The 16,733-nt window shown below is 43.5% G+C and overlaps 1 protein-coding gene across 6 annotated transcripts in view; it reads right to left on the minus strand.

Moving 5' to 3' along the window:
• MTRR (5-methyltetrahydrofolate-homocysteine methyltransferase reductase) overlaps positions 1-16,733 on the minus strand; it is a 32,672-nt gene that overhangs the window by 10,471 nt on the left and 5,468 nt on the right. For all 6 annotated transcript variants that reach the window (XR_014566704.1, XR_014566705.1, XM_083748630.1 and 3 more), the window contains exons 5-11: positions 9,484-9,829; positions 8,922-9,041; positions 7,799-7,952; positions 6,553-6,641; positions 3,426-3,606; positions 2,360-2,402; positions 1,081-1,246 (exon numbers count right to left, since the gene is read on the minus strand). Coding sequence is in view for 4 of the 6 variants with exons in the window: in XM_083748630.1 (XP_083604756.1) it covers positions 1,081-1,246; positions 2,360-2,402; positions 3,426-3,606; positions 6,553-6,641; positions 7,799-7,952; positions 8,922-9,041; positions 9,484-9,829 (1,099 nt within the window). In the remaining 2 variants the exon portion in view is untranslated. The remainder of the gene's footprint in view (positions 1-1,080; positions 1,247-2,359; positions 2,403-3,425; positions 3,607-6,552; positions 6,642-7,798; positions 7,953-8,921; positions 9,042-9,483; positions 9,830-16,733) is intronic.

Raw genomic sequence — 16,733 nt, forward strand, 5'->3', positions numbered from 1 at the left:
AGGACATTTATTACCTGTATACTGTACAACGCCTTACGGTAGCTTCGGGGGCCTTATATTCCGGGGTGGCCTTATATTTGGGGGAGGCCTTATATTACAGCGAGAGGTAAAACTGGAAGTAGGTCTTATTTTCGGGGGACGTCTTACTTTCAGGGAAACAGGGTATTTCACAAATTTCCATGTAAAACACTCTTTCTCCAACTGTAAGGCACATTAAGTCCTGTGCTGACACACAACCCAAGGCACTTGCTGTTGCTAGCAGCAAATATTTGGGTGCCATGAATTAACTAGCTGGAGTAGCTGCCATTTCTCTTTTGGCTACGAAGTGCCTCATACTGCCACAAACCAATCCCTGTAACCAAGTTTTTCATTTTTCAAATGAATGCCAAAATCCTTATAGCTCCCAGACAGACTTCAACAGAACACTTGCAGAAAACATGCACTCTTTTATTAATTGCCCATTTTTTCTCAATTTAGATGACCCAAATATACAAGAGTGAGCTGTCTCCCCCAGGAACAGCTTAGCTGCTCCATCCTGGACCATCCTGTCAACTAAGTCGTAAGGAGCTTTTTGTGTTTTTTAAACCACACGTCAGGTGCAGAGGGGTGGAAAAGCAATCATCGACTCCAGCAGGAAACCTAGAATGTTCATTCCTCCTTGAACCATTCAGTCTGTCTTAGAACAATACTGACTTCAGCAGTTTCAAGTCTGGAACTAAAACTTGCCATGCAAAACCTACTTTTCATTTTTAACCATATACATCCATCTTTCACATGTCATTTCCTGGTTCTTTCACTTCTTATGCAACCCTCCTTTACTTCCAAAGTGGGATGCAACTGCAAGCCCCAGGCCCCACAGTTAGAGATGCAGGTACTGGAAAATCCTATTAACTGGATTCATCTAAAGAAAAGAAAAACCCACTCCATTTCCTAAAATAGTTGCAACATCAGTCTGGTTACTGCTGCCACTTCCAAGCCCCCAAATCATAACAAAGTGGGAAAGATGGCCTTTATTTTAGGAACACACAAGCTCTGTCTGTACCATAAGAAATGCCCAAGAACTTAGCTTTCTTCTGATACCTTTGGAGTTAGGAGCTCCTCCGCTTTTGTACTTGACTGAAGGATTGGGGAAACCAGCTGAAGCAGCCACCCGGTGCACACCCCTCTTCGCAGTTCACCTAGATGGGTGGGAAACTCCAGAACATTAAAGATGAAACTCATCTTTCCAGACTGAAATAAACTGGAGCTGCAATGAAACAATTAAAAGGAAATCAAACACTTGGGACAGTTAAAGGAAACAACTATCTCAGTGTAGGAAAGGTCAGGTGAGAAGATATTGCATCTCACCCCCCACACAGCAAATGGGTATGAAAAACCCCATCTGGAAAAAAAATTAAGTAAATCATTTTCTCTCCTGATAATGGTTATAAAGGTAAAGGTACCCCTGCCTGTACGGGCCAGTCTTGTCAGACTCTAGGGTTGTGCGCTCATCTCACTCTAGAGCCCGGGAGCCGGCGCTGTCCGCAGACACTTTCGGGTCACGTGGCCAGTGTGACATCGCTGCTCTGGCGAGCCAGCGCAGCACACGGAAACGCCGTTTACCTTCCCGCTATAAAGCGGTACCTATTTATCTACTTGCACTTAAGGGTCTTTCGAATGGCTAGGTGGGCAGGAGCTGGGACCGAAGGACGGGAGCTCACCCCGCCGCGGGGATTCGAACTGCTGACCATGCGATCGGCAAGTCCTAGGCACTGTGGTTTTACCCACAGGGCCACCCGCGTCCCGATAATGGTTATACAAGACCTTTAAAATGATTTTTTCTGAGGATCTTGTTGTAACATCACATTGTTACTTGCGTGCACCAATGAGCCATCACAGAATAAGCACCACACGCAGAATTTCTGTAATGTCTCAGAAACAACAGGTTCCAAAAAGTTCCTTCATGCATTCGGCTGTGAGTCATCTAATTGTTCAGTAATGAAGCAATGAGAGTTAGTGAAGTAGAGGCATACGGGAAATGCTTCCAGATGCCTGGGATCAATGTGTTATTTATTGAAAACATTTTCAGTTTAGCACAGGCTTCCTCAACCTCAGCCCTCCAGATGTTTTTGGCCTACAACTCCCATGATCCCTAGCTAGCAGGACCAGCAGTCAGGGATGATGGGAATTGTAGTCTCAAAACATCTGGAGGGCCAAGGTTGAAGAAGCCCGGTTTAGCACCTTAGGAGCCTTCTCCATCATAGGAGGATGAGGTCCAAAGAAAGAAAGAAAGAAAGAAAGAAAGAAAGAAAGAAAGAAAGAAAGAAAGAAAGAAAGACACCCAATTTATAATTAAAATTAAACTTAGATATTGCATTACCTTGCAGCCGAGTAGGGTCTGGCTTGCAATTTGGGAAGATGTTCTGAAAAGAACAGAAGTGAATGAATGCAAGATTTCACCCTTCCTTCTACTCTCACCTACCTACAGCATCAAGACACTTCCAATGCTAAATGACAGGCATTTACATAACGCTTTAAAGCATTCCAAAGAGCTCAACATACGTTATCTCGGTAATTTTTATAAACAATCTTGCCAGATAGTCTAGTACTATTATCTCAATAATTGGAAGGAGTGGGGAGAAGGGAGGCAGAGAAAGATGGTTAGCCAAAGCTGAACTACTGAAGGTAAGATTTCTAGTTTCTAGTTCACAGCTTTCTGGCCACAGGTGTGGGGCAAAGGGCTGTAAATCAGGAGCACTTGCTCACACATGTGCAATTCGAAACTACAGCAATGCATGGATCTTAAATTTAATGTTTTCAAATGAAATACATCTGGGATAGCTCAGTTGGTAGAGCATGAGACTCTTAATCTCAGGGTTGTGGGCTTGAGCCCCACATTGGGCAAAAGATTCCTGCATTGCAGGGGGCTGGCCTAGATGACCCTTGGGGTCCCTTCCACCTCCATGATTCTATTATTCTAATCACACACGTTTCCTGTATGGTCTCAGCAGGAAAATAAGCTTCACTAGTATGTATTTCTATATCTTCCACTGCTCATAAGAATTGGAGCAACTTCTGAAATTATTTTCCCTTTATTTACCTGTAACATTTTAAAGAAGACACACCCATATGTACAAGTTTCAGAAAACAGGTGTCAACCTTTTGATTTTATTAAAAATGCAATATCACAATTGGTTCCAGTGATTGCAAATGTTATCTTTGACCCTGGCCCTGGGGTTCTACCCTGAATTCTAGGGTAGCTCCATCTTAGCTGCTGCCAGGATGGAGATAGCTGCAAGAGAAAATCTTACTTTGCATTTCTGGTAACTCTGCCCAGACTTATAATTTCCCCGCAATCAGTGAACCTTATTTCCAAGACATCCATTTGCTACAATGGTCACAATATCTTCCTTTTCTTGCTGTGTCTATTCCATGCAACTACTCACCAAGGAGAAGACTTAGGGGAGGCTTGCAAGCTGGAAAAGCATGGAGTAAGTCCAACAAGCACACACCCACATCCCTTATGAAAGCATTGTAGTCAGAGGATCCTTGTTTGCTACACAGCTCTTGCAGTCTCCTTTTTTCTCCAGCATCAGTGGTGTATTCTACCAGAGAGCGCAAAAATGCCTAGCGGAAGAGAAGAGACTGTTTTTAATTTGGTTTGATTATTCTCAACTTATGTTCCGCATCCTCTGTCACATCTGTGATAAACAGTGTTCCTAAGGATTCCTGTAAGGCAGGGGCTCTGCAGAACCTCACAAACATCAATAACCTCTTGCTAAAATGTCCTTTCGTTGTTTGGACCTAGTGGTAAAAAACTCTCCCAGCTATGGTCATCTCTGCTCCCACTCTTAGCACACCCAGCCTTTAGTCAGGCAGGAAGTGACTTCAGCTGAGAGGAAGGGAGGCTGTCGGGCTGTACCATCCCAGGCATCTCTTTGCTAATAATATGCCTTTGAAGACAGAACAGGTACAGACAACCCTCTGGGAATCGGTGATTGAGTATGTTACGGGAACCTGCCTGGGGACTGCTGTACCAGGAGAGCCATGCTCCAGGTTGTGGGTGGGGAATACGGAGATACAGGTCCCAATCCTAGTATGAGGAAATTGGTCCACAGGTAGCACCTCACACCCCTCCCATTTATTTGCTCCTTTATTAGGGGCTCCACCACTCCAGAATGTTGGAGGGGGTGCAGCATGGGGGACAAAATTTAACATATGCCGGTCATATTTTACAATGCAAAACATCTGGTGTAGAGTGTTCTTGCAGGTGTCACCTATAATGAGGCAGACAATAGTAGTTTCAGCTTTATTGGGTGTTTGTAGGGGCAGGATAAAGACCTTGTGGTGTTTCTCCTATGGATGGCAAGACTTGAGATTGCTAGGTGCTTGAAGGTTTGGAGGGAATGGTTATCCAAAACTTGGTGTGCACAGGTTTGGATGCTTGCTTTGGTTGAAAAGCTGACTTGCCAACTGAAAGCAACCAGAAAACTAACAGGCTTCAGACTCATTTTGTGGCACATGCCATAGCTCTATTTTAGATATCCAGACAGCATGGTCTGCAATCCCCAGAGATCTGGATGATTTTGGATAGGTCTGGATGAATGGCTGATGAAATGTACCACTGTCACTGCCTTACTCTTTTCTCCATTGTGACACGTAGCATATTTTTATGGTTCCAATTTTTGTTTTGTTATCTGAAAAAAGGTATTTTGCATTGTTACAATATTTTTAATAAAACGCTTTAAGAAAAAGATACATGGCTTTCCTCCAAGGAGCTCAGGGTTGCACACATGGCGTTATCTCACAATATCCTTTGTAATAAAACTGTTGAGGCAAGTCTTGAAAATCAGTTTGCAAAGGGTACTCGCCCACAGAGCTTCCCATTAGCCTTCTGGCCCAGTGTGTCTGTCATTCTTGTTCTAAAAGGAGAAGGCTCAAGGAGAAGGATCAAGCTGGGTCAAGCTTTCCTGTCTAGTCACCTAGGCAGCTTTTGCTTGGCACAGGCAACCAGGAGAGGCCAATTACATATCTTTTAGACTGACTGACTTGCCCAAGCAGTTTGCGCACTGAAGCACTACAATAACAGCTGACAGAAGCAAACTGCATAAAGTATGTAAGTCACCATGCTGAGTAACATATACACGGGACGAGTGCTTTGGGTAGCACTCTGACCTGTAACTCTGTAATTTATGAACGCCCAGGGTTGGGTCAAATGTGACTTCTGTGAATGGAAGGTCTCCTGAAATCAGGCAGAGGTTCCTGCTGAAAAGAGGCAGTGACTTTAGACAATTCCCCCTCTGCTCTGAGTAGAGCAGCTCGGAAGGGGGCAAGGGCAGGGAGACATTCCGCAACACTGTCTCCAGAGCAGCTCAACAGGAGGACCATGCAACTGAAGTTCTGCTCATGGGAAATCAGTCTCCAAGCCTTTAAATGTGTGTTTAGAAGGTACAGCAGTTCATAGAGGCTGCTACATGTGGTTTACTGATGACATCTAGTGGTCTAGTGGGAAAGGCCCACCAAAAGTAACCCACAAACATGTTTAATCTAGCACCAAGGGAAGATGTACAGTGGACCCTCGGGTTACGTTACCTTCAGGTTGTGAACGTAGCAAACCTGGAAGTGTATTCTTCCGGGTTTCGCTGCGCACAAATGTGCTCTATCGCGCTGCGTGCTTGCACAGAAGCGGCACCTCTTCTTGTGGATTTTTCGGGGTACATATGGACCCCCTGGAACGAATTACATTCGTATCCAGAGAGTCCACTGTATTCAAGTTACAAAGCCTTTCATCTGGCTGGCTGCTCATCGTTGCTGGCATCCAGTTACTGATTATTGTAGTTGATGGAAGAGCGTTGATAGCACAGATATCAATGCAGCCTGCTTGTTCAAACATGTATTTGTTAACTATTCTTCCACAACTTTGAGCCCTGCAAAGGCAGCGCCTCTCAGCACTTATTTCTTCATTTGCCCTCTCACTAGCAGCACTTGACTTCTTCTTGGACTCAGAGCAGCAGAGAGGAACAAGGCAGTTGTCGTGAGCAGCAAATTTCCTAATCCTCTCTGCTGCTCCAGGTCCAGGAAAAGAGGCCTGGTGCAGCAAGCCAAGGGCGAGTGAGCGAGCGAGTGGCAGTGCAGAGAGAGAACCTGAAAGGGATTCTCTGCTGATGGGTCTGGCAGTAGCTGGAAATGGGAGCTGCTCTAAGCATGGGAGGCTCTTGGCCAAGGGAAGCCTCATTCCTTGGCTTCAGTATGAGCGGAATCCGGCCTCCTCCACCCCATGAACATTCCATGGCATCGCAACAGCTCACAAATGGGCTGACGGCTTCAGGGGACAAACTACTTTCTGAGAGCTTATTGCAAAGATTCTGCACTGCTCAGAGACTAACAGTTAAAACCGGAGCAACTGAGAATGTCTTCCTCTTGACCTCAGGCAAAAATAAATTTATATGGGAAGTCCCTGTGTCAGCTACCTGGTGCCCATGGTTCCAAGTTCCAAACTCTTCCAGTGCAGGCTTGAACCACCCAACCAGTCTAGGCCTTAGAGAGTACCAAGAATGGATATAATAAAGTCACCTTTTTGAGAACTGCTCTTATTTCCAGACACCACGTCAGAATACATTTCACAGTACTCTTTTCAGGTATATACAGTGGCACAGCTGCTCCTGTTTAAGAAGAAAAAATAAATTTAAATTGGGAACATATCGAGAAACAGTTCCACTCTTCTTTATGATTACTTGTGAATTGTAAAAGCTACCTCCTAGAAGACTCACTCATGTAGAGTGGCAGCTTTCAAATTATATTCCAGGAAATCCTAGGTTTCCTTAAAACCTTATCAAGGATTCCTTAACATTTACATCAAGAAGCTGACTGTTACCTAGCAGTCATGGAATGACAGGTCCTTAAGAATCAATAATTTTTAAGTAAGCAAAAGTAGACTGACAAGCTCTCCACAAATTCTGTAATCATTTAAACCAGGACTATTTAACTTGTACATAAGTTATCAGAATGCAGAGGCAGACAGAGAAGTGGCCAAATTTGCAGTGGGACACCAGATTATTCATTGTTGCGAAATCCCAATGAGACCAATAAAAACTCCAAAAGAATCTCCACAAACTAGGTAAGTGGGCAAACAAAATAGTAGTAAGGTTACATTTTTACATTTATGTAAGTTCCATTTTGATAAATTAGGCTTGTATTTGAAAATATTCAGGACTAAGGATGGCATGTACATTGAGACAACACTCCCCAACTTCACACATATGCTGGTGGCATATGAACTAGGGGTGTGCATTAGTTTTAAAATGAATAGAAAGAACAAAATGCCCCCCAAACATTTCAGTTTAAAAATCTAATGGAAATTGAAATGCCTTAAAACCCATCTATGTCTATTTTTGTTTCTGTTTTCCCACTGACATCAAATAGGATATCCAGCTAGTACATCTGCTGCCTGTAACTTTGGGGTTTTCAAAATCAAACTGGAGTACATTTTGAGATACTCTGCTACTTGCTCAAAGGATCATATATGCAAAATCTCAGAAAAGAGAAGCGAAAGGGCAATGATTTAGAAACTGTAAAAAGATTAAAATTATTTCAGCTTTGGAGTCCAAGTCCTGCTCATATGTCCCAAGGCTCTAAGAGACAGATGGCACAAGTTTGGGAACAAGACGGTCTAACAAGTGCCTCAGGTATTTTAACTTGAAATGCAATTTGCACAGAACTCCTGAGATCCCAAAATGAAGGGGCAGTTACACAAAATGAGTTTTCTCTTCTCAGAAGGGCAGTATCACATGCAATATCATGGTAAATGTATAAAACCTACCTCTTTTTTTAGTGCCTGCCTTAACCTTCAAGCAAACAAAGTAATCTTTCTTCTCTGACAGTCCCAAGATATGAAGAAGCTCTTCCACCTCACTGGTATAATTAGGGCAAATGACATTAAAGGCATCCCCAGGCTGGTAGCTAAATGTGGTTTTCTGTATTTAAAATACAAGTTAGTCCATGTGAAACTGGAAAGACACGTGCCACACACCATTTCCCTCCCTCCCTCTATTACATTGCACGCAAACATTGTGGGTTATATCCAAGGATAGGTCTGGCTGTTGCATGATTCCAACAGACCTGATCCCAAGGTATGGGCTGGCGGTGCATGAGCACACCACGTTGCTAAAGCTAAGCAGGTTTGGGTCTGGGTGGAAACTGCCTCAGAACTACATGGACACCATAAGGTGTGCTATAAATACAAGGAAATAAGTCAGTCAGGAATCTTTAGACTTATTGAAATCAGTGGTCTTCTCCACGTATTATCCAGATACAATCCCCTCTTTTAATGCCACAATTTGTGAAAATAAACACTTGTCAAAGCAATGGATGTGTGCTCCTTCTTGTCCTCCAAGACCTTTGCAGCTCATTGGCAAATATAAACTCCCGTGAAGGAAGTGTTTCATTATACTAACCTGAACATCTACTGCAGCATGTACTGATCCACTTCTGTTTACCAAATTGAGGGCCATGTCTGGATCCTTAGGTAGTCCAAATGGCACCACTGACACATCAAAAGGAGGCACTGGCAGGTAACCCCAAGGTTTTACGGAATTTGGGAGGGAGGAACTTAATGCAGGAGCAGCCCAAACCAACTCATTGTGGACTGAGAAGTCTCAGCGGGCATGAAATGATGGACTGGATATATCTGGTGATACCCAGAAACCTGGGAAGAGGGAATAGAATGTCTTGGGAAAGGGAACAGCTGCCTGGTTGGAACACAAAAGAGGAGCACTTCACATTGCAACATTTATTGCAGATTCCCCTTGTAAAATCATATTTTAAAACTTGTTTAGTGTTAAAATTGGGACAGTGGACTTCAAAAGGGTTGTCTTGTACCGTAGGTTTATCATCATTATCATTTCTGTCAAGTTAATAAAAAACCCCAAACTAATTCAACTTACAGAAATATCAAGTTCTAGCAGCAAAGTCCTTTTAATTGCATCATCCCTAGTAAGTTGAACAGCCTTGATGACAGGAACCTGGAAAACGGAGCTCTCTGAAACGCAACACAGGCTGGGATCCTAAAAACAAGCTGACGTAAATTTAGATCGAAGGAATAAGCACATAAATATTTGTACACCATTATATGAAATAACAGTAAAATATATACATGATCCTGCCCTGCCCCCCAGCACATCAAGGCCTATCATTTCAATGAAAGAGCTGAGAACATGTTTAACTCTCCAACTTTAGAAGAAAGCCATTGTGGTCTTTCCCAGTAAAAACAATCATCTCTTATCTTCCTCTCCCCACTTGTGAGGATAACATGGGGGGAAGGAGAACCACATGCACCAATGTGCGTTCCTTGAAGGGAAAAAATGGATATAAATGTAATAATAAAATCATTTCCCTTCTTCACAAATAAGTAACTTTAAAATCATGTTGCATCTTTAGTTCCCAAATGCAAACTTACAGAAGATCAGAGTTTTACATCTAGAAATGGTGTCCCTGTGGGAGACCTACCTGCTCAGAGCTTTCTTGAAAGTGCACTTCTAGGTATTCTGGTGGCAAAGCAGGAACATTAAGAGCCAACTGTGAAAGTGGAGGAACCGAGTGGAAAAGTGAAGGCTGAGAGCCTTGAAGGGGAAGTCCTGACTTAGTAACTGCTTTTGCTAGGAGGTCATTGTTCACACCCGAAACTTCTAGCTTCAAACGCTCTACTCTGGAGTTTATGCACGAGTTACAAACTGCATCAGCACAAAGAGATGGAGGTTGTTCAGTGTAGTTTCTTTCTTTCTTTCTGGATGCAAATTCTTGGTGGAGGGCAGGCCAAAGTCCAGCAATCCAAGGGTCAACCACCAATTCCAAACTGAAACCAAGCAAAAAAAGTGTATTTTAAAAAGTATGTATGGAAAGATCAGGATAATGTTGTAGATAAGCAGTGTCCAGTGCACAGCGGAATGATGAAAAGTACGTGCCAACATGCTCTATATTACTTTATTTACACTTCAAAGCTGGTAATTTACAGAAAAACATTTTCCCTCTGCCGGAGCAGAGAAAGGCATCCTCTCTCCTCTAAAGCACGGAGAGAATCACACTGAACTGCAAAGAACAGTGAAAAACAGGAAACCAGTGTACGTCACATCCAGTCTCCTGTCCCGTGAGAAAACCCAACAGCACTTGACTGTGGAATGTAAACATTGTCTTGTGACAAGCACTTCGCTGCTCAGTGAAGGAAGCAGAAACCAACATCCTCCCCCTTTCTGTGAACATCACTGGGCAGCGTGTTCGTACAATATCAGTACAAACCCAACTTCTGCACATAGGTACAGTGTTGATCCCTTGATACAATCTTGGACAATACATCAGCAGGAATTTCATTACCTGGCATATAGGACACCGTTACGAGTCCCTTTTGAATACGTTCCCTAGCATGTTGCAACTTTAATTGCAAGTGCTTCGTGCTTTGCTTACAACCTTCAGAATTCAGCAAAGCCAAACATGCTTTGTTGTCCTGGTAAACCTGGATTGGACATTTGACAGGAATTTTTATGTCTTTGCACAATTGTAACAACCATTCACAATCCTTAAGTGAATAAGACAGTGCATTCAGTTCAACTTCACAAGTACTTAAGCTAACTGTTGTTTGCTTCTTGCATGACCAATCAAATAGACCCTGATTGTACTTATAGCAAACTCCAGACGTACTTTTCCTGTCTGTAGTGTCACTTCCAAAACTTGCATCTGCAAATATCTCAAGACCACCAGACTTTTGATTGTTAAATCTCAGTCTGTAATGCATAGTGCCTTTCAAATACCGCGCTATGCGTTTCAGAGCTTTCCAATCCTTAACAGTAGGATTGTTGACTTGTCTGCTTAGCAAATTACAGCTAACAGCAATGTCAGGTCTTGAACATCTGGCAATGAAGTTTAGCTTGCCTAGCACACTTCTGTACAGTGTAGTATCAGAAAATGCTTCTCCAGTGTCATCTACCTGATAACCTGTTGTCATCGGTGTGTCTACAGGGTTAGCATCCATCAGGTTTAGTTTGCTTAACACATCAGCAATTTTACGTGACTGGTGTACTAGAATGTTACCATCTTGATCTCTCTCTATTTCCAGAGATAGGTAGTTGTTTACCTCACCAAGATCTTTTATGTCAAAGTGCTCTTTCAGTTGAGCTAGGGCGTTATTGTACATTGTGACATCTTCCCAAAAGAATAAAAGATCATCAACATAAAACAAACAATACAGTTTCTTTTGCCCCTCCTCTTTGACAAATACACATGGATCAGCTTTCCCTTGCTTAAAACCTAGAGAAAACAATACTTCAGTGAGTTTTGTGTGCCAACACCGTGCACTTTGTTTGAGACCATAAAGGGACTTCTTCAGAGCACAAACAAATCCCTGTTTTACCTGTACGCCATCAGGTGGAAGCATATAAAGTGATTCATCTAGAGATCCGTACAGAAAAGCTGTATTCACATCATGGTGACTAATGTGTAGATTCTCCTCTGCAGCTAGCTTGAGCATAAGCCTAATGCTCTCATACCTCACGGTGGGTGAGTAGGTCTCGTGATAGTCTTCACCTGGTACCTGTGCAAAACCTCTGGCTACCAATCTGGCTTTGTGTCTGACTATCTTGCCATTTTGATCTGTCTTCGCTTTGAAGACCCATTTGCTTCCAAGCAGTTTCATTCCTGGAACTACTGGAACAAGATCCCATGTTTTGTTCCTTTCCAAGGAATCAAGCTCAGCCTTCATGGCATTTAACCATGGCTCAGCTTCCTTTGAATCCAAATCCTGGATTTCTTGGAAACTTGAAGGTTCAAACACCTTCTTGGTGCTTTTAACAGCTGTTACTGCTATCTTAGCAAACTCATCAGCAAATCTCTTTGGAGGTCTGCCTTTTGTTGCTCTCTGTGACCTGCGAATTAGCCTTAAGTCTTCAACACTCTCCTCTTCCTTCTTAGGAGAAAAGTGACCTATTGTGAACAATGGTTCCTCCAATTCTTGATCAGAGCTTTCAGAGGGTCGCATAGAGGCTTTCGCACTCTTGAAATCCTCTGAATCACCCGATTCAGTTTCAGACTCAGAATCAGAACCTTCATCAGTGGGTGTGGGTTGTTGCGGTTGCTTTTGATTATCCTCAGTCTCATCACTGTCATCAGGATAACATTGGAAAATTCCCACATTCTCCCCCCACTTGGCATTGTACTCAACACTTCTTGTGAGCTTAATTGCCTTAGAGTCAGTCATCATTATTCTGTAAGACCCTTTCTGATAACCTAGAAAGATACCATGCAATCCACGCTTGTCTAACTTGGAGTTTTGTGGTGAGTGAACCCACATGTCAGAACCAAAAATTTTCATGTGTTTGATGTATGGCTTCTTGCCAAACATCTTCTCATAGGGGGTACAACCAATTGCTGAAGATAACCTGCGATTATAACTGTAAGTGAAACATGAGAGAGCTTCGGCCCAATAACTCTCTGGAAGATTGGCATCATGCAGCAAGGTTTTTAACCCTTGAAGCAATGTCTGATTTGCTCGTTCCGCAAGTCCATTCTGCCATGGCGAGCGAGGACTAGACAAATCGTGTTGAATTCCTTTCTCAGTCAGAAAAGCTTCAAACTGCTGAGAAGTGAATTCTCCCCCGCGATCACTGAAAAGAGTCTTTACCTTCTTACCATGCACATTTTCCAACCAAGCACAGAATTCCTTGAACCTTGGAAAAGCCTCTGATTTCTGCTTGAGATTGTACACATAAATATACCTGGAAAATGCATCAATGAGAACCATGAAGTACCTGTTTCCACCCAAAGACGGCGCTAGTGGTCCAACCAAATCAGCATGAACAACCTGGTATGGTTCTGTAGCTTGCCTACTAGACACCTTACCTTTCGCAGCCATTTTTACCTTGTTTGCTGCGCATGCCTTGCACTTCATGTGGTACCTGCAGGGTTTAATAGTCATACCTTCAACCAAGGCAGGCATTTTAGATACTGCCTCAAAATGCAAATGACCAAATTTTCGATGAAAATCGTGAATACATTCTGCATGCAAACTTTTGTTAGAACCTGCAATGCAACAAGTGTCATCCTGCACAACATCATCAAAATACAAAACATACAAACGATCAACATATTCAGCATGCAATACATAATCATTTTTCTTTGTGATGATGCACCTTTTGTTCTTAAAGGAAACGTCAATTTTCCGCTCATTCAGCTGTCCAACGCTGAGCAGATTATGCTTGGCATCTGGCACATAAAGCACATCCTGTATTGATAAGTCCAAACTGTGAAGAACAACAGTTCCGTAGCCTTTACTGGGAATTGTGTGGTCATCCGCCTGGTGAATCGCACCTTCCTGCGGTGTAAAAGACACGAACAGTCGCTTATCGTTGCACATGTGATGCGTTGCAGCCGAATCAACAACGAAGAAAGATCTAGACGTCTTCTGGACCTCTGCAACCTTTGGAGTGAAGCGTGAGACCATTGCCTTGTGCTGCGTTGTCCTGGACACCGGACCTTTGCCTTTGCCTCGGCCTTTTCCACGCGATGAGCTTTCGCTGCGCTGCTCTGTCTTGGCCCTGGGATTTCTGCATTCCCTCTTCATATGGCCTAGACGTCCACACGTGTAGCATTTCACTGCCTTCAAAGCTTTGGCGCCATCTGGTGGTTCCACTGCACTATGGGATGACGTCTGTGAAGTCTCCCCCTTGCCCATGCAGCTATCACCCTGGCGGTCTGCTTCATTCTGAATCATGGCAGTATCACAGGCTACTGTGAGTTGAGCATTTGGCTGATTGGCATCAGATTCCCCACTTGCATCAGCCAGCCTTCTGCAGCTAGCCATCATGACTTTGGCATTAGCCTTCTGCGTCATCTCTGCTGCTTTAAATCAGGCTGCTTCATACAAGCTGTGTCTGTGTACAGCTGCTTCAATCCAAAAGCAAATTCAAAAAAAAAACAGCCTCTGCTTTGTGAACCTGTGCCTTTCTGCTTAACTGCTTTGCTTATCTGCAGCTGCTTCAAACCGCATTCCAAAGGCAAGTTCAAAAGTGAAAGTTCTTTCTGCTGTCTTAAATTCATGCTGCGACACTGCTGCAGCTGCTTTACTTTCGATTTCCCCCAGCATAGGAAAAATTTATCCTTCTAGCCTTTTGCCTGTGCCACGGCAAAACCGGCTATAAAAGTTCAAAGTCCAGCCATAAAGCCATTAATTAGAAGCTGGCAGGCTGCCCGGAGCTGTAGCACATACCTCATCAAATCATCTTGACGCGCAGAGATATCGTCCGATCCGGCCCTCTGCATTCCGATCCTTTGCCGGCACTCCAATTCTTTGCTCCTTTGTTCCTTTGCCAGGAGCCCGACTTCTGGAGTCCATTCTCAAAACACTGCGTTTTTCTGGGCCCGGAACCAAATGTTGTAGATAAGCAGTGTCCAGTGCACAGCGGAATGATGAAAAGTACGTGCCAACATGCTCTATATTACTTTATTTACACTTCAAAGCTGGTAATTTACAGAAAAACATTTTCCCTCTGCCGGAGCAGAGAAAGGCATCCTCTCTCCTCTAAAGCACGGAGAGAATCACACTGAACTGCAAAGAACAGTGAAAAACAGGAAACCAGTGTACGTCACATCCAGTCTCCTGTCCCGTGAGAAAACCCAACAGCACTTGACTGTGGAATGTAAACATTGTCTTGTGACAAGCACTTCGCTGCTCAGTGAAGGAAGCAGAAACCAACAGATAAATGTCAGCACCCAAACAGCATCTGCAGATTATTTAAACACAGTTTACAAGTTATTTCAAAGGTTTATGTTGGTTTTTTTTAAAGAGCGGTTTACAAAAGAAAAAGCAAGAACTGAGACATTGCACACATATCTCACTAGACAGGACTTTAACATATTTTAACAGGCTTTATAGTAGTGGGGAAAAGTTACAATGTGTGGTATTATATTTAATTTTCTCATTCCAGAAACTTAGAAGAAGTGCCCATCTTTAAAAAAAAATGTTTTCTTATTTACTGTTCTGATGCTAGCTCTTATTTGGTATGTTAATCTAAATAATAAGGCTTTCCCCATACTTTCCTTTTATTCTGATACAGGAGGTGGATTTTTGTTTCTCCAGAGATGACTAAGGTGCAGCCTTGCACCTATCAGAAGATATGTGACTAACTGTATATCTACATTTTCTATTTCTGTTTGGACTGCGAACAAAAGAATCATTTTGGGTTTTCTTCATATGTTGTTCCAGAATTTTTCTTTATAATGACACGTGGTCAGGAAAAGTGTATGAAGTTTCTTGCTCAAATTGCTCTGGATCTCCAGTATCTTATAGTAGAGTTTTGTAAATTTTGCTTATCCTGTAGGGTGTTAAATGCCACTGATACATGAATTTGAAAAGACTATTAAGGTTAAAACTTTATTAATAATGATGTGTTGAATAACCAAGTTCGCTCTTCTGGCTACGTGTGCAGGCTATTGGCTTTCTCCCACTTTAAAAGCCATTATTAAAAGCAGCACACCAGAGCCCTCTATCAGCTGATATAATCACAAGAGCCCCAGTGAGATATTTACTTCCTGGGATGTGCTATGCTGCTCTTTGCACTGCATTTGCAAAAAACGAAAACAATAATAATAATAATTTTTTATTTATACCCTGCCCTCCCCAGCCAAGGCCGGGCTCAGAGCGGCTTACAAGCAATAATAAAAACAAGATGAATGATTACAACTTAAAAACAAAAATAAAATACAACATTAAAATATTAAAATGTAGCCTCATCGCAGGAGGAGAAGGAAAAGAAAGGAAAAAAAAGAGAGGGAGGGAATCAAATTGGCTCCAAGCCAAAGGCCAGGCGGAACAACTCTGTCTTACAGGCCCTGCGGAAAGAAATCAGATCCTGCAGGGCCCTGGTCTCATGAGGCAGAGCGTTCCACCAGACCGGAGCCAGGGTTGAAAAGGCCCTGGCTCTGGTTGAAGCTAATCTAACTTCTTTGGGGCCTGGGACCACTAGGGTGTTGTTATTTATGGACCTTGAGGCTCTCCGTGGGGCATACCAGGAGAGGCGGTCCCGTAGGTACGAGGGTCCTAGGCCGTGAAGGGCTTTAAAGGTCAAAAGCAGCACCTTAAATCTGACCCTGTACTCCACTGGGAGCCAGTGCAGCTTGAAAAGCACTGGGTGAACATGCTCCCATGGCAGAGACTCCGTGAGGAGCCTCGCTGCAGCATTCTGTACCCGCTGGAGTTTCTGGGACAGCTTCAAGGGCAGCCCCGCATAGAGCGAATTACAGTAGTCAAGCCTGGAGATGACCGTCGCATGGATCACTGTGGCCAGGTCGGGGCGGGAAAGGTAAGGGACCAACTGCTTGATGCGACGAAGGTGGAAAAATGTCGCCTTGGCTGTTGCTGTAACTTGTGCCTCCATGGAAAGGGAGGCGTCAAGGATTACACCCAAACTCTTAACGGAAGGCAATGGCACTAATTGGGCCCCCGCAAGAGAAGGGAGTTGGTCCCTCATCCCCATGCCATCCCGACCTAGCCATAGGACCTCTGTCTTCGAAGGATTTAGTTTCAATCGGCTCCCACGAAACCATCCAGCCACAGCTTCCAAGCATCTGGTCAGTGTGTTCGGGGCCGAGTCAGTGTGGCCATCCATCAGCAGATAGAGCTGAGTGTCATCAGCATATTGGTGACAGCCCAGCCCAAAGCTCCGGATAATCTGGGCAAGGGGGCGCATAAAGATGTACATAATAGCAGTACTTAA

Source organism: Podarcis gaigeae (assembly GCF_964106915.1).
Source record: "Podarcis gaigeae genome assembly, chromosome: 7".
Taxonomy (NCBI): Eukaryota; Metazoa; Chordata; class Lepidosauria; order Squamata; family Lacertidae; genus Podarcis; species Podarcis gaigeae.